Source organism: Aegilops tauschii, chromosome 4 (genome assembly GCF_002575655.3).
Source record: "Aegilops tauschii subsp. strangulata cultivar AL8/78 chromosome 4, Aet v6.0, whole genome shotgun sequence".
Classification (NCBI taxonomy): domain Eukaryota; kingdom Viridiplantae; phylum Streptophyta; class Magnoliopsida; order Poales; family Poaceae; genus Aegilops; species Aegilops tauschii.
The window spans coordinates 71,343,602-71,368,395 of NC_053038.3; the positions used below are offsets into that span (position 1 = coordinate 71,343,602).

Below are 24,794 nucleotides of genomic sequence, written 5' to 3' on the forward strand. Positions count from 1 at the left end.
ATTTCCTTCTGCTCCTCGTTGGGTTCGACACTCTTACTTATTGAAAGGACTATGATAGATCCCCTGTACTTGTGGGTCATCACTAGTATGTCACGTCGCGATGCCTGGACAAGGCTAAGAGGCGAGGGGCACCAAGAGCTAGTGAGGGCTCCTGAGAAGCGATGCTCTAGGAGCCCCCCTTTGACGCGCAAGCGGCTCGCGCGAAGAAAAAGGTGCCAGCCTTCACCGAGGTCGTGAGAAGAGGGGACTCTAGTGGTGATAGTCGCGTCTCGTGAGGTGGTTAGACTTAGCTTTTGCGGAGAGCGGTGCGGAGCGAGCCACGGCTCACGAGGAATCCATGCGGCACTTGAGGCGCACCTCTCAAGGCTCGGCCCCCGAAGCCTTCATCTCGCGAAGCCTTCTAGATGGGCGGCTAACGCCGGTCAGTGCGCGAGACGCTGCATGCGGGGCTTCTGAGCGCCTGGCCCCTCGGGTAACTGCATGTTGACAAATTTCATGATACGGGGAGCGACGCGCGCTTGCCTGATACGTCTCCAATGTATATATAATTTTTTATTGTTCCATGTTGTTTTATTATCATTCTTGGACGTTTTACAAACATTTTATAGCAACTTTATATCATTTTTGAGACTAACCTATTGACATAGTGCCCAGTGCCAGTTGCTGTTTTTTGCTTGTTTTTTACTTCATAGAAAATCAATACCAAACGCAGCGGAACTTTTTGGAGATTTTTTTGGACCAGAAGACATCCAGTGGGCCAAAGAAGTGCCAGAGGGGAGCCCCGAGGGGGGCACAAGCCACCAGGGCGCGCCTGGAGGCCCGGGCGCGCCCAGTGGGTTGTGCCCACCTTGGTGGCCTCCCGCACCGCCTCTTCGCCTTGTAAATTCCCAAATATTCCAAAAACCCTAGGGAGTCGATAGATCAGAAGTTCTGTAGCCGCAAGCCTCTGTAGCCATGAAAAACCAATCTAAACCCCATTTTGGCACCCTGGCAGAGGGGGAAATCATCACCGGTGGCCATCTTCATCATCCCGGCGGCCACCATGATGAGGAGAGAGTAGTCCACCCTCAGGGCTGAGGGTTTGTACCAGTAGCTATGTGTTTAATCTCTCTCTCTCTCGCGTGTTCTTGAGATGTCATGATCTTGATGTATCGCGGGCTTTGTTAATATAGTTGGATCATATGGTGTTTTCCCCTCTCTATCTTGTTGTGAATTGAGTTTTCCCTTTGAGATTTCGTTCTTATGGATTTGAATACTTTTATGGATTTGAGAACACTTTATGTATGTCTTGCTATGTATACCCGTGGATCATATGGTGTTTTCCCCTCTCTATCTTGTTGTGAATTGAGTTTTCCCTTTGAGATTTCGTTCTTATCGATTTGAATACTTTTATGGATTTGAGAACACTTTATGTATGTCTTGCTATGTATACCCGTGGTGACAACGGGGTATCATATTGATTCACTTGATATGTGTTTTGGCACTCAACTCGTGGATTCCCGAGGTGACATTGGGGTAATCTTTTGCTACTCATGTTGATCTCCCTAAGGAGAAGTGGTTTAAATATCATCCTCCCATCAAATGTTGATCCTATTGTTCCTACTGCTTATATTGAGAAACCACCTTTTCCTGTTAGAATAAAGGATCATGCTAAAGCTTCAACTATGGTTCGTAAGAGTTATACTAGAACACCTACACCCCCTGAGCAAATTAAAGTTGAACCTAGTATTGTTATGGTTAAAGATCTCTTGGTCGATAATATTGATGGGCATGCTATTTATTTCTGTGATGAAGCTGCTAGAATTGCTAAACCTGATACTAAAGATAAACATAGACCTGTTGTTGGCATGCCTACTGTTTCTGTTAAAATAGGAGATCATTGTTATCATGGCTTATGTGATGTGGGTGCTAGTGTGAGTGCAATTCCGTATACCTTATACCAAGAAATTATGAATGATGTTGCACCTGCTGAGATAGGAGATATTGATGTTACTATTAAGCTTGCTAATAGAGATACTATATCACCAATTGGGATTGTTAGAGACGTTGAAGTCTTGTGTGGGAAAATTAAATAACCTACTGATTTTCTTGTTCTTGGTTCCCCACAAGATAATTTTTGTCCCATTATATCTGGTAGACCTTTCTTGAATACTGTTAATGCTAAGATAGACTGCGAGAAAGATATTGTTACTGTTGGTTTAGGGGATATGTCTCATGATTTTAATTTCTCTAAATTTCGTAGACAACCCCATGATAAAGAATTGCCTAGTAAGGATGAAATTATTGGTCTTGCTTCTATTGCCGTGCCCCCTACTGATCCTTTAGAACAATATTTGCTAGACCATGAAAATAATATGTTTATGAATGAAAGAAGGGAAATAGATGAAATATTATTTAATCAGGGGCCTATTTTGAAACACAATTTGCCTGTTGAAATCCTTGGGGATCCTCCTCCACCCAAGGGTGATCCTGTGTTTAAGCTTAAACAATTACCTGATTCTTTGAACTATGCTTATCTTGATGAAAAGAAGATATATCCTGTTATTATTAGTGATAACCTTTCAGAGCATGAAGAAAATAAATTATTGAAAACTCTTAAGAAGCACCGTGCCGCTATTGGATATACTCTTGATGATCTTAAGGGCATTAGTCCCACTCTATGTCAGCACAAAATTAATTTGGAGCGTGATGCTAAACCAGTTGTTGATCACCAACGGCGGTTAAATCCTAAGATGAAAGAAGTGGTAAGAAATGAAATACTAAAGCTTCTGGAGGCAGGTATAATTTATCCTATTGCTGATAGTAGATGGGTAAGTCCCGTTCATTGTGTCCCTAAGAAGGGAGGTATTATTGTTGTTCCTAATGATAAGAATGAATTGATTCCACAAAGAATTGTTACAGGTTATAGAATGGTAATTGATTTTCGTAAATTGAATAAAGCTATTAGGAAAGATCATTACCCTCTACCTTTTGTTGATCAAATTCTAGAAAGACTATCCAAACATACACATTTTTGCTTTCTAGATGGTTATTCTGGTTTTTCTCAGATACCAGTGTCAAAAGATGATCAGGAGAAGACCACTTTTACTTGCCCTTTCGGTACCTTTGCTTATAGACGTATGCCTTTTGGTTTATGCAATGCACCTGCTACCTTTCAAAGATGTATGACTGCTATATTCTCTGATTTTTGTGAAAAGATTGTTGAGGTTTTCATGGATTATTTCTCCGTTTATGGAACTTTTTTTGATGATTTCTTGAGCAACCTTGATCGAGTTTTGCAGAGATGTGAATAAACTAATCTTATCTTGAATTGGGAGAAGTGTCCCTTTATGGTTAATGAAGGTATTGTCTTAGGGCATAAAATTTCTGAAAGAGGTATTGAAGTTGATAAAGCTAAAGTAGATGCTATTGAAAAGATGCCGTGTCCTAAAGATATCAAAGGTATAAGAAGTTTCCTTGGTCATGTTGGTTTCTATAGGAGGCTTATTGAAGACTTCTCTAAAATTTCTAGGCCTCTCACTAATCTCTTGCAAAAAGATGTTCCTTTTGTTTTTTATGATGATCGTATAGAAGCATTTGAAATACTTAAGAAAGCCTTGATTTCTACACCTATTGTTCAGCCGCCTGATTGGAATTTACCCTTTGAAATTATGTGTGATGCTAGTGATTATGCGGTAAGTGATGTTCTAGGACAAAGAGTTGATAAGAAATTGAATGTTATTCATTATGCTAGTAAAACTCTAGACAGTGCCCAGAGAAATTATGCTACTACTGAAAAAGAATTTTTAGCAGTTGTATTTGCTTGTGATAAGTTCAGATCTTATATTGTTGATTCCAAAGTAACTGTTCACACCGATCATGCTGCTATTAAATACCTTATGGATAAGAAAGATACTAAACCTAGACTTATTAGATGGGTTCTCTTGCTACAAGAATTTGATTTACATGTTATTGATAGAAACGGAGCTAAGAATCCTGTTGCAGACAACTTGTCTAGATTAGAAAATGTTCTTGATGACCCACTCCCTATTGATGATAGCTTTCCTGATGAACAATTAGCTGAACGGTAGTTACCGGTCTATTGACCCAAGGTCGGGAAGTTACCAAGTACTCCTCGGATGTCGCGGACCCATGCCCAGTTGAGGATGCCGTCATGAACCAGACGCCTGTTCCGAATGCGCCGGGTGACGAGCTTGTAGAGGGTGGGTGCGATCTCGCCGGTCGATTTGCCATCTAGCCAATGATTTGACCAGAAGTGGCATGTCTTCCCATCGCCCAACGTCCAAGTGGTGGAAGCGCGGAAGATGTCCCGAGTAGCAGCGTCCTTCGGCAAAGGCAGATGGTGCCATGGTCGGGAAGGATCGGTATCCCGAAGCCATAGCCATCGAACCCTGAGTCAATTGACTGGTAGTTACCTTGGGTCAATTGTCGTGGATGCCGAGCCCTCCGAGATCAAGTGGCTGACAGACCTTGGGTCAATTGACCGGTAGTTACCTGAACGCGCCTCCTTACGACCATGCCAGAGGAAGTCCCGGATTAAGCGGGTGACGAGTTTCAGGATAGTAGGTGCAATCGCCATGGCCAGGAGCAAGTGAATCGGGATGGCAGATAGAACGTGTCGCGCACGAGGGCAAGACGCTCGCCGCTCGTGAGGAGGGATGCTTGCCAGGTGCCCAACCGCTTGGCAATCATGTCGACTAGGGGCATGAGCGTCGAGGAGGGACTTTGCGCACCGATAGTAGAAGCCCGAGATAAGTTATGGGAAAGGCAGCAACAGGTAAGGTTAGGGACTCGCCAACACGCTAGGACACATCCGGAGGGCAGCAGATGGGGGTAACCAGGCACTTGGCGAAGTTGGTGTTGAGGCCAGATGCCTTGCCGAACAGGTGAAGAATGGTGCGCACTGCCTGAAGATCGCGATCGTCGGGATGTCAGAATATGACGACATCATCCGTGAAGAGGGAGATGGTACACGCCGTGTGCCTGGTGATGAGGCGCTGCAAGACCCCGTGCAGAACGGCATGCTGCACCATGGTGTTGAGTACGTCAATGACGACGGACAAACAACATGGACGAGATGGAGTCCCTTGTTGTAAGCCTCATGCATAATCAATATGTATTTTCTGTTTTAATTCTCATATTATTAATCTGTAATTCATGTCCATAAATCAAATTTGCAGGCAATTGCGGCAGCAAGTGGGGTTGTCCTAGTTCCTATAGTTGCAATTGGATCCATAGTCCTTGCACCGAAAAGAGTTATTCAGAGGAGTGAACAAAGCAGAAGAAAAAGGTGAGTCATTTCCGTTCCTCCTCCTACCACCAGCACCAGGTCTCTGTTTCTCCACTCTCCCCACCGTCCTCCCTCATCCCAAATCGAACCGCCTCCCCGTCGCATCGATCCCAATCTGACCATCCCCAAAACCCTAACCCTCACTCGCCTCCTAGCACGGCGGCGAGTCACGGCGGCGGAGGCGTGAGATGGCCGCGCGGGCGTAAGCATTTCGGAGGCGATCGCGGAGGTGGGGGCTTCCTGTGACCCGCCAGCGGTCTCGCTGGTGCCGGCCCGTGCCCGTGGGTATGGCGACGTCGTCGTCGGCTGGCGGGGGCGGTGCCGCCGGGGGCGCGCCTGGACTCAAGACTTACTTCAAGACTCCCGAGGGCCGGCATAAGCTGCAGTACGAGAAGACCCACTCCCCCTCCGTGCTGCACTACAACCACAGCTCTGGTGGCAAGACTGTCTCCGAGGTATGAAGGGCGGCGACTCCGCGGTACCGGCGATCACGTCCCGGGGTTTGCGGTTAGCGCGCGGGTTGGGACGGGGATTGGGATCTCGATGGGTCGCTCGGATGGGATGGGGAATTGAGCTGTGGCGTTGGGTGTTGACCTGATCAGGTGCCGGATTCAGGCGTGTTTTTTTCGCGTATCTGGTTGGGTTTTATTTGGTTTTAGTTAGGGTTTCGGGTAAGTTTTGGATCGTGGCATTTTTGGTCAGGTTACTGTTCTTCTGGTAAGACCGGCGTCCTCGGTTGCAAGTATTAACCGGTGACCATTTATGGAACCTCGCAGAGTGATGAATTTAGAGGGGTTTCTTGTCTGGGATTCTAACTGTATACGCGATTGTTTTAGTTATTTGCTTGCTTCGTGATGATCGACTTCATTGCGTATATTATGAAAAGTTAAGATTACATCAATAACTTTCACGATGGCAGATGACAGTGGCATATTTGAAGGAGAAACCGGTGGGGCAGGGCTCTACACCGTCAACACCAAGTTCCAGCAGTGGCATGCGATCTGCAGCTGCAAGACTGCTTGGTACCGGGAATGGGAGCCGGACACTTAGCTTTGCAGGCAGCAACGGTGTCAGCAGGGCTGTTTCAGGGAGCAGCCGTGTGGGTGGCGGCGTTGGTACGTCAACAGGCGTTGGTGGATCTCAAGCCGTGGCGAATTACGATGGCAAGGGAACATACATCATCTTCAATACCGCAGATACACTGTTCATTAGTGATCTCAACTCACATGACAAAGTATTAGTTCCCTTGTCCAATGCATGCCAAAGTTTTACTTACAAATATGCAGCCTTGCGTTTCTCTGATCAAGTTGTTAATTGCACCAGGATCCAGTAAAGTCCATCCACTTCAGCAACTCAAACCCAGTTTGTCATGCATTTGACTCGGAGGCCAAAGATGGGCATGACGTGATTGTTGGATTATGGTCAGGAGATGGTCAGTGCTTTCTTTTTGGAATGCTTTGTTCTTAGAATTGAACTCTGTTCTGAGACCGAGACGAGTTATATGTGTCCATTGTGCAGTCTATTCAATGTCATTGAGGCAACAGTTGCAAGATCCTGGAAAGAAGCCTGTTATGTCTCAGCATTTTATCAATAAAGACAAAGATGGAACTGCCAACAGGCATGTGTGCTTCCTTTAAAATAATAATGGAAGTGATAAATTTGTATGAGAATTACCTTACAAGTAACAAAATTTTTCTTCATATTTTTGTTTTATGCCACGTCCTGAACACACTATTGTTTTAGGATAACTATGAAAGATGGTCTGACTCAGAGTTTCCTTTTGTGCATTATTAGAAGTTGTAACTTATAGGAAACTGTTGCTATTATTAATGGATAAGGACTAGGGCCGAAAACTTCATTTGAGCTCCTCATTTTGATGGTGCTCAGTCGATAGTAGCAAACATTTGTTTTGCTTTATGCCTGGCAACATGCTTTGTATTGCATGTCTTTTCATGCTGCCTGATTCAAATTGGCATGTGAGAGATGTCGACATTCCCCTGTTTTGAATATCCCTTAATGCCACCCTACCATGGTGGGTCCGATAGTTGTCCTGTTCCTCTCTTCTTTATGGAGCGTGCGAGGAGTGTTTAGTGTAAGCATCTTGTGTGTGTGTGTGTGTGGCGGGGGTGGGGGACTGGTATGAATAGCTGAGGTGATATACATCCCTTGGCTAGTCAGCATCTAAAGCGAATATTTAGACATAGGTTGTGGGACTATCTATATAGATGTAAATACTGGTTGAAAAAACTTGAATATTTGCAACTGGTTCAAGTTTGACTTTACTAGATGCCGTTATTGCAGCCGCTGTACTTGTGTTGCATGGGTTCCAGAGCGTGAAGGCATTTTTGTTGTCAGCAATGCTGATGGGAATCTGTATGTGTATGACAAAGTGAGTGCCTACTGTCATCGAATTTTGTTACAAAGTAATCATACTCCATTATGCCAAATCTAAACCAATTATTTTCTATGTCCAGTCCAAGGATGGAAGTGCTGACTGGGCATTTCCAACTGTAAGGGATCAAAATCAGCTGGTGATTTCACATGCAAAGTCCAATAAGGTATCTTAGGGCACTTGATTTTTGTTTAAATAGTTATGGCATTTGATTTTTTTTCTTCACTTAAAAGTGTACAGGCATGGTCATTTATGCTGTCATGTTTAAACATTTGGTAATAGAGAGGTACTTGTTCTGGAAACTTTTTGAAGGAAATAATTACCACCTGAGCATCTGTGAAAACCGATGCCTAACATGCAGTAGCTGGACTACTAACACAATAATTTGTTGGGTTCGATATCCATGATGTATATGCTTGTAATATCAGTTTTATAATCATTTTTTAGTTCACTATTAGATTTTATGATCTCTAGTTGTTTATCACTTTGTAACATCCCTTAAAAGATAGAATGATCCATCAGTCATTTTAAATGTATTGTAGCATTTTAAAAAACTAATGGTAGCATTTTCAGCATCAGCATGTTGTAAGTCTGTGTCAGGGATGCTGAACACAAATAGAGTGTGCATACGCCCTTGCAAATATTTGTCAAATCTTGTTTTATTGCACATGAAAGCATTTTGTGGAATATCGTATCCAACATCTCTAAAACTCACATAAATTTGAACATTCCAACGTCTTTTGATGCTTTATTGAAACACTCCAAAATAATATGTATGCAAAAACCTTAAGTCAGCTGTCGCGGCATGTGAGATAACATTTACAACAATACAAACTAAATATTGAAATAGCCTTTGCTTGCAAAAATAGACTTAATTGCTACATTATCTTGTGTAACATCTGCGACAATGTAAACTAGATATTATAACATGCCGGAAAAGAATGTCTGCAACAAAGTATGGGAGTCATGAGGCTTGCCCCACCCATGCGACACAATAACCCTCAAATTACTCTGGTTTAATTCATCTGGGTGAAGTGTATGACAATTTAATTTGTATCGGAAACAAGGATGGTACCGTTTTCCCTTTTTACATGAGTTCTTCGATGACAAGAACAGTTCTTCTAGGGAAGAGGAATACCACATTTACTTTCGTATAATTAGAGAAGTTCCTCTAGGGAAGAGAACACCACATTTACTTTCTTATAATTAGAGAAGTTCCTCTAGGGAAGGGGAACACCACATTTACTTTCCTACAATTAAGTTGATCGCATGTTTATTTTCTTTGCTATCTCATGGTTGAAATTATGTGTCACGAACTTGGTAGATACGTGAGACCATACATAGTGCAGTAGTCTCCATTTCTATGTAAACTGTGAAGATAGACCAGTATCCTGGGATTACGGATCATATATTCCCCAGTTGTTGAAGATGGCAGAAAATTAATTTTCCACAAGCTCATTCTCGTGTTCTTACTTAGTAGTTGACACGTTCAACACAAGCTTCATGTGGTCGAACTGTCCTCACACTTGCTAGTTGACATAGAGCACAGACTGTTTATGCTGGGTCAACCTGCATTGGATTTAGTGCAGTGGTGTTTACCTGTCACTTGGTTTTTATTTCGATCATATTAGGAAATGCCAAGTTCTCAAGTAGCATCACTTTACCAGCAGACCATACTGGAACCAGTACTAAGAACCTGGAAGTTACTATTTTTTGCTATGTTCTTTTAATGCTGCAAAACATTAATTCAAGGAAACTCAAGAAATTCCTGAACATGATGAATTTAAATTTGTAGCTGCTATCATTGATTATGGGATGTAAATAATGCTGCAGAGCAATCCTACTGCAAGATGGCACATCTGTCAAGGTGCAATCAATGCCATTTCATTTTCGCCGGATGGAGCTTACATGGCAACTGTTGGGCGAGATGGTAATTTTGTCTAGCCAAGAACGAGAATTGACATGTGATAAAGGTTTCCTATTGGTGACACATTGTACTTAAGTTGTTCGATTATATGCAGGTTATTTAAGAGTATTTGACTTCGCGAAAGAACAACTAATATTTGGTGGGAAAAGTTACTATGGTGCTCTTTTGTGTTGCTCATGGAGGTAAACTGCCAATTGCATTTACTGTTACTCTGGTATTTGGTGCCAATTTTGTCGCATGCCTGCACCTACCTTTTACTAACTAGTAGTTCAGATATGATGTTCACAAAAACAGAAACTCATATTTCCCTATCTTTTTGCGCAGTTGCATCAGTTCTGCTATTGACTGATTATTCTAGGATTGTATATGAGCTTACCTCTTGTAATCTTGTTTCATCTGTGAATCACATAACACCATTTGTAAATTAACTTTTTAGATCTTCATAAGAAGTGGCCAATTTTACATATGAAACGGTGCAAGAGCAGTAGCTAAGAGCATATCCTGCCATTCGCCCCCCAGGGGGCTTGAAATATCGCCGCCTGGGGGTGAACCGGCGCTAAAATCGGCTTGGGGGCGATTGAGTTCCCAGCCGCCGCCCCCAGGCGCCGATATCGGCCCAATTTTGGCGCAAAGTTGCCCACTTTCGGCGCAAAATTGGCCCGCTATCGGCACAAATCGGCCCATATTCGCCGTGCTTCGGCGCAAATTCAACAGAAGCTATTTTTTATCACACAGTTCATCACAGTAAGTCAATAGAAATCAAATAGTTCGACAACAAATAGTTCAATACAAATTATATAGTTCAACAAATAAAAACTCATATTTCATCACACGTCGAGCTAGGCGTTGCCCTTGAGCCTCCATAGGTGCTCCACCAGATCCTGCTGCAGTTGTTGATGCACCAGTGGGTCTCGGATCTCTTGACGCATATTGAGGAAGGCCGTCCAGGTTGCCGGTCGGTGGTGATCAACTTGGGCAAGAGGACCCTACATGTAATATGGTTCAGTGTCAAACACTGGCTCTTCCTGCTCGCTCTCAATGATCATGTTGTGCAAGATGACACAGCAAGTCATGATCTCCCACATTTGATCTTCGACCAGGTCTGAGCGGGGTACCGGACAACAGCAAATCGAGATTGGAGCACACCAAATGCCCGCTCGACATCCTTCCTGCAAGCCTCCTGAACCTTCGCAAAGTGGGAGTACTTGCCTCCTGCCACAAGGTTTGAGATAGTCTTCACAAATGTGGACCATCTCGGATAGATGCCATCTGCTAGGTAGTATCCCTTGTTGTAGTGTCGCACATTGACCTCGAAGTTCACCGGAGGAGAATGACCTTCAACAAGCTTGGCAAAGACAGGGGAGCACTGCAGTACGTTGATGTCATTGTGAGTTCCTGGCATACCAAAGGAGTGCCAAATCCATAGGTCGTGTGTGGCCATTGCCTCACACTGCAACCGCCTTTGGCGCCTTTGTACATCCCCTGCCAAGCAAATGGATAGTTTTTCCATTTCCAATGCATGCAGTCGATGCTTCCAAGCATCCCAGGAAATCCTTTTGCTGCATTCTGTGCTAGGATCCGAGCAGTGTCTTCAGCATTGGGTGATCACAAGTATTGCGGTCCAAACACTGCCACCACTGCCCTGCAGAACTTGTAGAAACACTCAATGGTCGTGGACTCGGCCATGCGTCCATAGTCTTCGAGTGAATCACCGGGAGCTCCGTATGCTAGCATCCTCATAGCTGTCGTGCACTTCTGGAGTGAGGTGAATCCAAGTGTGCCGGTGCAATCCTTCTTGCACTTGAAGTAGTTGTCGAACTCCCGGATGGAATTCACAATCCTGTGGAAGAGCTTTTGGCTCATCCGATAACGGCGCCGAAATACTTTGTCACCGTGCAATGGAGCATCGGCGAAGTAGTTGGAGTAGAGCAAGCAATAGCCTTCCAGTCGATGCCTCTGCTTCACCTTCATTCGGCCTGGCGCCGAGCCACCTTGCTGCGGCTTTGCATTGCTCGCGAGCAGGCTGGCCAGGCGGCGACGACCATGAGATGCTCTTCGTCTTGGGCGTCGGCATCGGCATCGGCTTCCTCCTCCAGCAGCGCCTCCTCCTCGTCCTCCTCCATGGCCGAGCAGACAAATCGCCGAACACCTGGCAGGCGTGGTAGGCGCGCAGCCGCCGGTATCCTGCCGTGCGCGGCCGGAGAACTCGCCCAGGAACGGGGTGAGGATGCCGCGGCGGAACCCTTTCTTTTCCGGCGGGGGGAATGGCCTATCTAGCGGTGGTGGGGGGTGGTCGGCAGCGGGATTGGCAAGGCGGCGGGAGGGCGTGCACGCGGGGGGGGGGGGGGGGTAATCTGGACGTGCAAAGGTGCGTTTTCGCCTGACAGTGGTGGCCCAGACGCTCTTTTCCCTTCCGCCGGAGCCCCCAAGTGCCCCCCCCCCCCAGTGCGCTGGGTTCGGCCTGGGATCGCCGGCCCCAAAAACGGGCCCGAGCCGGCGGATTTCGGCGTCTTGGGGGCGCGACTCGGGCGTTTTTTCGGCGCCGGCGCGAAAAAAGTCGCCCTGGGGGGCGCGGCTGGAGATGCTCTAAGTGTTCCTGTGATGGATAAATTCTATAGAAAACTAGCAGAAACATACTTGGTGCAGCATGCTTGTCATTTTCTTTGATTATATCTTAAACTTCAATCATTCATCATATAGTATAGAACGCAATGTGTCTGCATCTAGAGATGATGTCTGTTAGTTGCTCGATAAGAACTCGCAATTGCAGGCTACCAAGTAAGGTTTTTAATTAACTATAAGAAACTGAAGGGACATGGATTGATAATGGCACATTTTGTACAATTAGCCATGATTTCTGCTAGCGATAAATTGGGGCACGGCAAGTTCTTGGAAACACAGCACATGGTTGAAAGTTGAAAGATCTTATACTGAAAGTTTGCCTGATTTGGTTGCTTGCAAATTGCTGTCATTATTGATGGTATATACTGTATAAAATAGAAGTTCGTTATTGTCCACCTGCTTATTGAAAGTTGTGTTGACTTGGCACTTCCGCTTATGCTTTTGTACATGAATTGACTACCTTGTTATGGCAAGCATCTGGAATCCCAGCTTTTGAGATGTCATGGAATCAAACTTTAAAGATATCATCGTCTGATACAACATTGTATCAAAATTTCATATTTGTACTCGAGGCTCTCTTGGCCTTCTCTGTCCTGACGTTATTGGCTTATTTTCTTATTTGGTTTCACAGGAAGTTTGATGAATATCGTGTAACATTCTAAGTAGTGATGTATACTTGCATCCAACTTTGCATGTAGTCACAATATAGCTAGTCTTGCTTGTACCATTGTCCTGATGTAATTGGATTTATTTGTGCCATTTCACAACAGTTGTGATTTGTGAAGCTAACGTTTTTACCACATAATTGTATAACAGCGTGCCCTTGAAGATGTTAATAATTTGGCTTGTTTGTGCTCTCCTGTTACAGTGCGGATGGAAAATATATATTATCAGGTGGGGAAGATGATCTTGTGCAAGTATGGAGCATGGATGACAGAAAGATGGTTGCGTGGGGCGAGGGGCATACATCATGGGTGCTACTATCATTACAGTTGTCTTTGTGCAGTATATTGATGCTTTTATCGGAACTTCCAATTTTGATGCAGATCTCCTTTTCTGTTGCAGGTTAGCTCAGTTGCCTTTGATTCGTATTGGTCCCCTCCAAGTTCTGATGACGCAGGAGAAAATGCCATGTATCGCTTTGGTTCTGTTGGCCAGGTACCAGTAAATTTATATGAATGAATGAATTTGTTAATCTGGGCCTAATTTGTAACTTTTATGGTTTTTATTCTAACGGAAATCATAATGATACATCATAGAATAATCTGTTTGTTTCCTTGTATACTTGTGATACCGACAAGGATTTAAATGCTAGTGATATTTGAATTTTGTATTGGTTACTTGTTGGGTTGCTTAGGTGACTTGCAGTTGTGAAAAATGAGCATGCTTGCTTCTTGTTCATTAGTATTCTTACCGAGTTGATGAATCATGATTCATGTGTCTCACTAGCTTTTTTTGCTTAAGAAGTTGTGCTACACTCTGTGCCACTTATCACCTGTTCATGAGGGACTGGGTATCACAAATAAGTTCCATTGTATTTCATGTATCTTGAATTCGAAATAGGTTATTGTCTATCTGTTTTGTGTATTTATTCTTAAGCTCTGGCATCGAATATATATACTCTTGACCAAGTATTACAACTTGAGGTTCCATGATTTTATCTTGGGCATAGGATGTGGTCTATGCTTCAGCTACCATTTAGCATTGCTTTTCGTACTGGGTTAGTACTGGAAATAATGTATTTTCACCTTTGCATGCACTTAGGATACCCAACTTCTTCTCTGGGATTTGGCAATGGATGAGATTGCTGTGCCACTTCGACATCCTTCCAGCGGCTCCCCAACATTTAGCAGTGGAAGCCCTTCTGCACACTGGGACAGTGCATGTCCTCCTCCTACTGGTGTTCTTCAGCCGTCTCCACGGATGCGAGACGTACCAAAGCTCTCACCCCTCGTTGCACACAGAGTACATGCTGATCCCCTTTCTGGCCTAGAATTCACCAGTGAATCGATCGTCACCATATGCCGTGAGGGGCTAATCAAAATCTGGGCCAGGCCACAACACAGTGAAAACAGCCAGCGGCCAAATTCTTCTGAGCTGGCAGCTGGCAATGCCATCTCCAAGGATAAGATGATAACATCACCAAACAAAGCAGGCACTTCCAGCTCTAGCTTCAAGCAACCATCATCTGTTATTTTCTCATGACCAAAGGCTTCTGCTTGCATTTTTATCATGCTTGCTCAGCCATGGCTACTCATATCTTGTCACTAACGTGGCGATTAGTGACGCAGGGCTTCGCTGGGAAGTCTGCCAGCGACAGAGGCGTGCTTCATAGATGTCTATGTGACAAAAGAATAACGGAACTTGTTCCTGTACAGATACAGATATTGCCCCCAGATGAATAGTACAAGTTTACTGGTTGTTGTTCCATATCATTTGTCTGGTCTTCCATAACATCTCAATAGATTAGAGTATGTACCCATTCTTTGCATATTAATGGTATCTTCACTTATTAGGCGCTCTGGAGGTTACAGATCAGATTCCATTTGCCCCCCATAACGTTGCTTTCCTGCTTGTGTTATCAATGGAACTGTAAATTACTGTTGTTGTTTATACAATGTTTCTGAATCCCCTTGGGTATTGTATTCCATTTCTTCTTCTTTTGAGTGTTGATTTGTCACTTGAATGTACTCTTATGAGAAACAAAATGCTTGAGTTGTCCCACACAAGTTTGAGGCAAGTTGATGTTAAGAACAGAAGGGAATGCATGACCAATCTGAATTAAAATGATTATGTTCTGCTACCTATGTCTTATGCTTTCTACTATCTATTTGGACTAGTATTTCAACTGTGAAATGTGCTCTCCTCTCATCCACGAGAGATGAGTTTGAAGGTTTTGGACCTATCACTGAAATTTGGTTGAGTTGTCGTTGTTGTTGATTCTTTGTTTGGTCCAGGGGTGATTTTGGCTGATGGGAACTGCTGGCATTTATAATGCAAAGCAGTGTAGTTTAGAGTAAGCTAAATACACATTGTATACAGACTCCAAAAACTGCCTAGGTCTTAAAAAATAAACATGCAAACACATGGACAACTTTGGACACAATTATTAAGTTTCATCCTGTATATGTTGGCGCTATAGGAAAGGTCGTGGTTGCTTGATGATGTCTTTCTTTCAACTTATTTTGTGGGGGAAGTTTTGTGAGGATGAGTTGCATATGCCGACGGGTTGTAGGGGCAGTGTGTTGGGTCTTGTGTCATGATGTGGGAGTAGTCCGCTTGCATCATGGGATTGTGGCTTGGTTGTTTTTCGTGACCAAGTTTGTAACGGTTTTAGCTTGGTTTCCCATGAATTAATCGGGCATCTTTTTTCTTCTTAATTAATGGACGAGGCAAAACTTTTGTCTCCGTTAAAAAAAATGTCCAAGTGCATAATTGAATGTTCACTAAAGCATTGTCTTCATTTTTTTGTGGGTTGGACTCCACGCCATGGTTGATCATGTTCCAATGCATGTCATGAAACTTGAGCACTGTAATTGTAGGGATAGGGATAGTGGAGCTAATTGTACGAGCGTTGGGACGCTCGATCCCAATCTCTCCCTTTCCACAATTCTAATCCCCCCTCCCCTCCCCTTCCTCGGCTCTTATTTCTTTCTCCTTCCTAATTTAAAGGGGTGCATGGCTTGATGTGCTTGCCTAATATAGGGCAATGATCTTGTCGGAAATCGCTCGCCCCGGTGCGCGGCTGCGCATTAGCATTGCCCCATTTTATCTATAGCTAACCTAAAAACCAACAAATATGATAGTTAGATATAGCCATTTATTATTTTATTAGTACACAACTCACCCACTTCTTTTATATTTATAACTTGAAACCCGTGCTACAGCTATAGCTACTACTAGAGGCGGATTTAGAGCCCAGGCAGCTGCCTGGGGCGTAGAGACAATTTCCTTCGTTGAGCCTGAGGCTTGCCGTATTCTTGGGTCCGCCACTGGCTGCTATTGTGTTTATCTTCTCTCTTTTTCAACTCATCATGAATTTGACATGGCACCTCTTATAACCCACCTATATCACCCTATATTATACAAAGTACTTACTTTAATTCTTCAATGGTAAGAGCAACACCAACGGGCCGACCCAAACGGACGGCGATTTCGTCCGTTTTTTGTCTGTTTGGGTCGGCCGCCCGCCCGGCGTCCGCCCAGTTTTTCATATGGGTCGGCAGCGCGCCCAACGCGCCGACCCATATGTGCAGGCGTGGTCGGCTGGCCGCCCAATTTTACATTGATTTGCATTCAAACATATTGTGAAATGAAATAACAAGCAATATAGTTTAGCCGCCCAAATAAATAGTATAGTTTTACAAGCCAAATATAAATAAAAATGTTTCACATAGTTTTGCAAACGAATAAAAGAAGATACATTTATTGGTTGCCAACATGAGTACACATATGCTCAACCAAATCATTTTGCAGTTGCACGTGAGTTTCCCAATCACGCATGTCTTCATGAAACTGAGTGAACTGCTCAAATGTTGCTGCTACTCCATGCTCAGGCACAACATTCTCACCCTGAAACTGAAAGCCTTGATCGTACAGACGTTCCGGGCGCTCGTCTTCTACGATCATATTGTGCATGATCACACAAGCAGTCATCACCTCCCATAGTTTCTGCGTGCAGCTCCAAGTATTAGCAGGATACCGAACGATGCCCCATCGAGATTGCAAAACACCAAAGGCACGCTCGACATCCTTCCTAGCACTCTCTTGCTCGTGGGCAAATCTTTTCCTTTTCTCTCCGACAGGGTTGGGTATTGTCTTGACAATAGTGGTCCATTGAGGATAGATACCGTCACCCAAATAGTACCCTTTGTCGTAGTTGTGGCCGTTGACAGTAAAGTTCACCGGTGGGCTGTTGCCTTCGGCAAGCCTAGCAAACACCTGCGAACGCTGAAGCACGTTGATATCATTGTGTGATCCAGCCATGCCAAAGAAAGAGTGCCAGATCCAGAGATCTTGAGACGCCACGGCCTCTAGTATGACAGTGCAAGCTCTGACATGTCCCTTATACTGCCCTTGCCAAGCAGAAGGGCAATTCTTCCACTCCCAGTGCATGCAGTCTATGCTGCCAAGCATCCCCGGGAAGCCCCTACTGGCATTCATCGCCAACAAACGGGCTGTATCTTCAGCTGTCGGCTCTCTCAAGTACTCAGGGCCAAACACAGCAATCATAGCCTTGCAGAACTTATACAGGGACTCTAGGCATGTAGACTCGCTCATATGGACGTACTCGTCAATGAGATCACCGGGCACTCCGTATGCAAGCATTCGGATGGCGGCAGTGCATTTTTGATAAGAGGAGTAACCAATCTTGCCGACGGCATCCTCTTTGCACTCGAAGTAGTCATCATAGCCGACCACTCCCTCTCTAATACGGTTGAAAACATGCCTACTCATACGGAACCGGCGGCGGAATTTGTGATGTTTGAACAACGGGTTTGTTGTATCAAAGTAGTCCTTCCAGAGAAGGAAATGCCCGCTCTCTCGGTTACGATTCAACGCCGGAAGGTGGCCCGGAATGGAGCCACGGAACAACGGCCGCTGGTTGTTGAGGTGGTGATGGACCAACACGGCAGTCAATATCTCCTCCTCGTCATCGGACGACGGATCGTCGGAGTCGCAAAGGAAACTGTGGAAAAATAACTCGTCGGCGGAGTCCATTTTCGTACCTTGGCAAACTGTCGAACAGCTTGCGGGCGTCGAAGAAGGAGACGGCCGGCGAGGGGAGACGCGGCGCCCATAGACCAGCTAGCTGCCCTGCCGGCGTCCGACGAGTGTGACGGCGTCCGACGAGTGTGACGGCGTCCGACGAGCGTGCCGGTCGGATGTGGCGGGGGCGGCGAGGCGTCTTTTTGGTCGCGGGCGGTTGTGCGGTGGGTGAAGCGGCGGCGGGAAACAGTTTGCTCCCCGGCGGCAAAACGGCGGCGGCGGGCGACTGGGGGCAGGGGCGGCGTTGCTGGGCGGATGTGGAGGCGGCAGCAGCTGGAAGAGTCGCCGCCAAAAATAGGCGGCGGCGTTGGTGACGGAGGAGGTGGGGCGAGGGTTGCTTGTTGGCCCGGGGGGGTGAGAGGGGAGGCCAATGTGCCACAGACCAGCGGGCCCGGGGACAGGAGTAGTCGAGCGCGCGCGTGTCCGCACCGACGCAAATCAGGCTAAAAAATGGGCATGGAATGGGTCGCCCGCGGATGAAAAACGGACATGCGTCCGTTTGGGTCGGCGCGTTGGGCCGCCTTTTCTGTCCGCGCCGACCCAAACGAACGGCCGCGGACGAAATGGGTCGCCCTATTGGAGTTGCTCTAACATTTTCTTTTTTATGATCAGGCCTTCATTGCAATCCTGCCGTTGGCTTAACTCTGAAGTGATCACGCAAACGGAAACGTGACCGGAAACGGAAACGTAACATCAATATAAACGAACACCTGGGCAGCGAGACCGCGGAAACGTATCCAGACCAGACCAGACTCGCTGGAAATAGCGAGGCAAGCCGCAAACAGCAGCAGCGCACCACCGCCTCCGGCCCCTACCCAGCCGCCGATGCCGCCCCGCGCCGCCGCCGGCGACCTCAGCTGAGCATGGCGGCCGCCCCCGCGGGCCCCCAGAACCGCTGCGTCTTCGGTACGCCCCCTTCCCCGCCCTTCTCTCTCACAGCCCCCTGCCCCCTCCCGGGGTCTCCGCGTTCTATGTGCGTGCGTGCGTGCTCGCTCCTTCCTCCGGTTCGATCCGCGGGCTAGGAGCTCTCGCCGCGGTTCGGGTGGGAGTGGTCTGGCCCCAATTGGCGGCTACGCGAGTAGAGCTCGATTTGGGCCCCAATCGCCGCTGCATCCTCCGTTGATTCCCCGTGGATTTCCCGTCGTGTGTGGGTGGCCGGTGCGGTTTTGGGTGGCACGAAGCGCGTTTAGCTGCTCCCGCCGCTAGATTCGGAGTCTAATTCCATTTCATTCGAGTTTTCGTACTGTCTAGGGTTTGCCCTTTTTTTTTTATCATTCCTGTTCGTCACGCCTTTGGGGTTGTTTTCCCCCAAACAAAGGTGCCCGTCAGTTGGCTTGTGCTGTATTCAACGTGTGTGACACTGATATTTACCGCACATTTTGAGTTGGTTCAGTTGCTGTGGTATGAGTAGGTTCTTGAGTTCGATTGACCCCGGTGTTGGCTGTTGAATTTGGTTGCAGTTGGGAACATTCCGTACGATGCGACGGAGGAGCAGCTCGTGCAGATATGCGAGGAAGTCGGGCCGGTGGTCTCCTTCAGGTTTAGTTGTGCAAACCCTATCAGTTGTGTGTGTGTGCCACCATGTAGTTTTCTAATTTGACCATGTTGTGCAGATACACATATTTGTTAGATTATTGGATTATTCAGTATCTGTTAAAATCCTTGTGCCCTCTTTCATTCTCTTTCAAAATGAGGAAATTGTTAGCCAGCTATATGGACATGATGCTTTTAAATCCAACGTGTAACATCTGGAATATTGATTTTGTTTAAGTATGATGGCTGTATTGCACACTGCTGCTAAGCATGATCTCAGAACTTAATAGATTGTCTTAGGGGTCGCCCTGCTTATGGATGCTGCCTCGGGCCTTTCGAAAGATAAGAGTGTTGAGTGCTGAAATGATATCCTGAATGTCTGATATAGCTAGTGTTACGGGATCACTTTCTGGACTACACATGCAAATGGAAATTAACCTTAACAAAAATAACAAGAAACCCTAAGATACACGTGTTTGCTGCTTCTATCCCTGATAACTGAAACTGGTTATGAGTTATTTCTATCCCTGATAACCTTTTTAGCATTCGACGAAGCTGATGACACTGTTGAGCTGTGACTGCTAGATACTGACTGCTCAAAATTGCTTGCAGACTGGTTGTTGATAAGGAAACCGGAAAGCCGAAAGGTTATGGATTTTGTGAATACAAGGATGAAGAGACAGCTCTAAGTGCACGCCGGAACCTTCAGGGTCATGACGTTAATGGTCGTCAGTTACGTGTTGATTTTGCTGAAAATGGGAGGAACACTGACAGAAATAGAGAAAAGGTGGAAGATCCTCAGTCTATTACTGTAGAAGAACCTTATTTCTCACCCAGCAAGTCCTATGTTAAGATGAAAGCTTGTATGGTTTTGGTTCCCATGAATTATAATACTTATCTTTTCTCCAACTACCATGTGTCTCCTGTTTTGCTTTCTCGCACGGCATGTGTATGTATGTACAGATTCCTGTCTGTACATATGCACACCTGCTATTCTGCCAAATTACCTTGGTGGAATTGTCTTTCTGGTATTGCGAATCTTCTTTGGTATCGCGGTTCCAAAATCATCCCCAATGTCTCGATTCTGCCTTCTTTTACGAAAGTAACGTGCCAAAGTTACTGGGGTAACAAAAGCAATGTCATGCTTACAAAGATCTCCAGAATTGTACTGAACACGTGAGGTTCTCTGCAAATAGCAAAAGAAGAATTATCTTGTAGAGGATGTATATGTGGTCAATGCATCTATAGTCGCATCCTTTGTGATATGCTCAAGCAATGGTGTTGCAATTACTAGTAAATTTATCTCTGAAATGATATATACAGTTGACTTTCTCTTTTGGCTTACTGTTACATTATTACTACCTTTCTCTCTCAAAATAAGTGTGATGTCCTTAGCTGCTATCAGCAGCCTTTGTATCTATCCCCACACCAGTGACTGACGCTGATATGTATGTGCTGATTTTGTTGCCAAGTTGTCAGAATGCATCCACAAGAAAATACTGTGTATCTAAGTTTCACAACTGGACGCAGTTGATTGGTTGATAGTGGTTTACATAGGGACACTATTTTTATGCTAAATTTTCTGGAGATCATAGTGAAGTATTATTGCATGATAAGGTCACTAGTTTTCACTGCCATGTTGTAACTTTGTACATTTGAAACTAAGTAGTTTCATTACGAAAATGGAGTTAGTGCAATCAAAATTTATTTCATGCATGGACAGTAGGAAATCTCAACCAATTGAAGTTGTCAATAAAGAAGCAGATATTGACTTATTTTTGATATGTTTATGCATTGCAGGGTCGTGGAGGACCGGGAATGTCATCTACTGTTGGTTGGTTTCAAATTTAATTTCTTGATGATCATTTAGTTTATGTGTATGTTCAAGATTTCGAACTTGCCAGTTTTATATCCCTGTGCGCTGACATTGGGTTTTTGATGGAATCCTGCAGATGCTCAGAAACAATTAACCACAACTCCCGCTGTAGGGGACACCAGCCTTCATCAGCTTATTGGTCTTCCACCGGCAATACACGCTGCATCTGTGATGGCTGGCGTTCTTGGGGGAGCTCAAACTGCAAATGTACAAAATGGTTTACCTGTCCAATTTGGGCTTGGAAACGACCCTCTTACCCATTACTTGGCCAGGATGTCAAGGCATCAGTTGTATCAAATCATGTCTGAGTTGAAGGTTATCTTGAAATATCAATATCAATTCATGAAGATTAAAAATTGCTCACTGCTAGTTTTAGCTTGTTAATGCTTTTTTTATGGCAGACCCTAACTACTCAAAATAACGACCTTGCCAAAAAACTGCTGCAAGGAATTCCACAGCTTCCAAAGGCCCTATTTCAGGTTAGCTTTGCGACTGATTGCTCAATTAATCAATTACTACCTCCGTATCAAAATATAAGACGTTTTTTGACAGTCATTTTTGATACAGAGGGAGTGTTACTTTCTGTTCCTGTTTTTGTGTACTTGTCCAAAATATAACATAATGGAGTCTGTATGAGTTCTTCACCCAAAATTTGTGCCTATTTTTGTTAGTTATGCTTCATTCATCTTCACAAATTTCATACACCCTTCTTAATATAAATTTAACCAACTCAAGTATTCTGGTTATGTTTGTTAGAACTTTGATGTGATTCATGGTTGTCTTGTTCTCCCAGAAGGCAAAAAGATAAAAAAAAAATTACGTTCCCTTAATTTATTGAATAGTTGTAGATCAAATATTTGTTGCGTTCATGTGGAGGCCATTGTTGAAAGACAGGAAGGCCAGCCAACTTTATATGTTGAGCCTTGTGATTCCATGGAAGAGCTTTTTAAAAATACTTTTGTTCATTGTTTAGTTCACTCTAGGGTAGAATGGAATATTATTAGAACATCATAACCTTTTTCTTGTTGTAATGCAGGCACAGATAATGCTCGGGCTGGTGACACCTCAGATGGTATATTCTTGCTTTGTTCTGAGTTTGATGTACTACCTAATGTTTTCCTGATTCTCTAATATACTAACCCAGGTCTGTCGAATTCGCAGATGCAGATGGCTAAGAGCCAACAGCCCTCTAGCTCGTTGGCACAATCTTCTCACCTCAATGAATCATTTCCGCAGCCAGATGCTGTGCTACCAATTGTTCATAGACCTCCACCAAACCCTAATGCCATGCAGGAACAAACTGCACCGCTGCATAACTTTCCTCAGTATCAGCATTCATCTCAGCCTCCAGTCAAAATGTTTCCGCATGGACATCAGCCTGGGGTGCTGGCACACCCTCCAATGCTATCTCAGCCCTTCGGCACCTCTTCCAGTGTTCCTACTCAACCCCTTGTAAACTCAGGAGGCTTGATATCACAAGTTCAGCCTTCATTTTTGACACAGCACCCTAGACCACCAGTTATGCCAACTAATGTACAGCAACTACCCTTGACCAATCCTCATCTCCCCCAGGTATTTCTTTTTCACATATGAGGAGCTTATGGTTTTTCATTAATGGTGCGATAAGTAGCAAGCCAAACTTTGCGTTGACTTATTAATCATCTTGATTGGGTCTTCTAATTTACAGAACACATGTAAACTATGTACTCGAAACCAAACTGTACAGTACATTAACTATTTGTGTATGTTTGCCTACGCAAATTAAGTGATTTTTTCTAGTCAAGTTGTTTCTGTCAGTCCATGGACAAGATTCACTAATTTTACCGTCTACAAAATTGAACTCTTTGTGTCACATTGCAGGTTGGTGCTGAACCTGAGATACTCCCCAATGAGATTAGATTGCCTGATCGAGCTAGTCATCAGGCAGAGTTAGACCATCCCTCGAAATTGAGAAAATTGGAGGATGGAACATCAACGCCAGGAATTGTAAACAATAGTCCTGCTGTTTATTCTGCTCCATCGCAGGTAGTGGTCCCTACTGGACCATCAGGGAGCTATAGTTCTGGTGCTGTTCACTTCCAGCAACCAGAGAATGAAGCGCCTCAGGTAATCGCCTCTGAATTTCAGTTTCATTTTCCAGCTTTCCTGTTATTTTATTATACCTTACATTCTTGGATGCTGGTAAAGTATCTGCAGAATCTGACCTAACTAAAGTTCTAAACATTTTGCATCATTTCTCTGCAATTGAATTGTACCGAGGCACAAGGTTTCTTAGACTTCAAATTCTCATGTGTTCACAACTCCAACTCTTCTTGTAATGGTGCAGCTCACACAGGACGACGAGTCAGCCCTTCTGCAGCAAGTCTTACAACTAACACCTGAGCAGCTGAGTTCATTGCCAGTGGAGCAGCAGCAGCAGGTGCTACAGCTTCAGAAGATGCTATCAGCTGGTAAATAGCGGCATAACACCAGCTGATTAAGCACAGCGAAATTGTTAACCTACATAGTCAAACATTGAAGAAGGCTCGTCTAGCCACACACACACACACACGTAACTTCTCAACTTTGTTGGTATCTCTGGGCCATCAGTTTTGCTCCTGATGACTGATTTATTTGGCATTCTTTGTAAAGTTGAGGTAAAAATGTGGTGGCAAAAGAAGTTGTGAAGAAAGATGATAATTGTCCATTAGTTCTGTAACATTTTAGAAAAGAATAATCTTATGAAGAGAGGGAGTTGTATTTGTGTTCTGGAATTGTTGCAGAATCAGATTTTTGTTATGTTTGTTTATTTCCGACGCTCTGAAAACTATTGCTGAAGGCACCGGTTGTATGCATGATAAATTTGTTACATCGCTGTCGTGGGTATCAGTATCAATTTTGCAAAAAGTATTTGCGGCCACATTTTCCCCCATAAAATTCGAGTTTCTGAATGTGCCCTTCGAATTTAAATAAAAAACTCTAAATCTACGAAACAGTTCTCGTTTGTGGCCCTGCACCCACACGAAATGTACTAGTATTTGCTATTTTTCATAGTTTGCGTACTACTCTCTTTGTGAAGTCATATACTCCCTCTGTTCACTTTTATAAAAGGCTTTGTAGATGTTTCAGACAGTGTGCAAAACAGCATAATTTCACTTGTCTGAAATGATTTATAAAAGTGAACGGAGAGACCAGTACTTTATAGATGAGTGCGGCGAATCTGCACCCGCGCTTACGGAAAAAATCAAAAAAAAACTAGAAAAATTCAAAAAATTCAAAAAAAAATTCGGGTGGTAGATAATTAGGTGCATGAGGTTCGCTGCAAAATTCAACTCGTTTGGACATTTGAGCAAGTCTGTGTAAAAAAGACAAAATCGGGGTCGGTGAAAAAGTTTACTGTTCACAA

The 24,794-nt window shown here is 44.5% G+C and overlaps 3 protein-coding genes across 3 annotated transcripts; 2 read left to right on the top strand and 1 right to left on the bottom strand.

Annotated features, from left to right (window-relative positions):
- Nucleotides 1-5,245: 5,245 nt before the first annotated feature.
- Nucleotides 5,246-14,881, top strand: LOC109733443 (probable catabolite repression protein creC). Its single transcript, XM_020292664.4, has 11 exons — nt 5,246-5,745; nt 6,210-6,524; nt 6,614-6,722; nt 6,809-6,908; nt 7,592-7,679; nt 7,765-7,848; nt 9,516-9,612; nt 9,704-9,791; nt 13,100-13,205; nt 13,297-13,389; nt 13,996-14,881. The coding sequence occupies exons 1-11, from the start codon at nt 5,578-5,580 to the stop codon at nt 14,434-14,436; spliced, it is 1,689 nt and encodes a 562-aa protein (XP_020148253.1). The 5' UTR covers nt 5,246-5,577; the 3' UTR covers nt 14,437-14,881.
- Nucleotides 14,882-16,009: 1,128 nt separating this feature from the next.
- On the bottom strand, nt 16,010-17,688 carry LOC141021663 (uncharacterized). The gene is made up of 2 exons (XM_073497516.1): nt 16,731-17,688; nt 16,010-16,014 (listed from the first exon to the last, which is right to left on the bottom strand). Exons 1-2 carry the CDS (start codon nt 17,686-17,688, stop codon nt 16,010-16,012), a joined length of 963 nt encoding a protein of 320 aa, XP_073353617.1.
- A 1,013-nt stretch (nt 17,689-18,701) lies between these two features.
- Nucleotides 18,702-24,197, top strand: LOC109733442 (cleavage stimulating factor 64). The gene is made up of 10 exons (XM_020292663.4): nt 18,702-18,906; nt 19,461-19,539; nt 20,146-20,320; nt 21,334-21,367; nt 21,486-21,724; nt 21,811-21,888; nt 22,446-22,481; nt 22,571-22,981; nt 23,270-23,515; nt 23,736-24,197. Exons 1-10 carry the CDS (start codon nt 18,864-18,866, stop codon nt 23,865-23,867), a joined length of 1,473 nt encoding a protein of 490 aa, XP_020148252.1. The 5' UTR covers nt 18,702-18,863; the 3' UTR covers nt 23,868-24,197.
- The last annotated feature ends 597 nt before the right edge of the window (nt 24,198-24,794 follow it).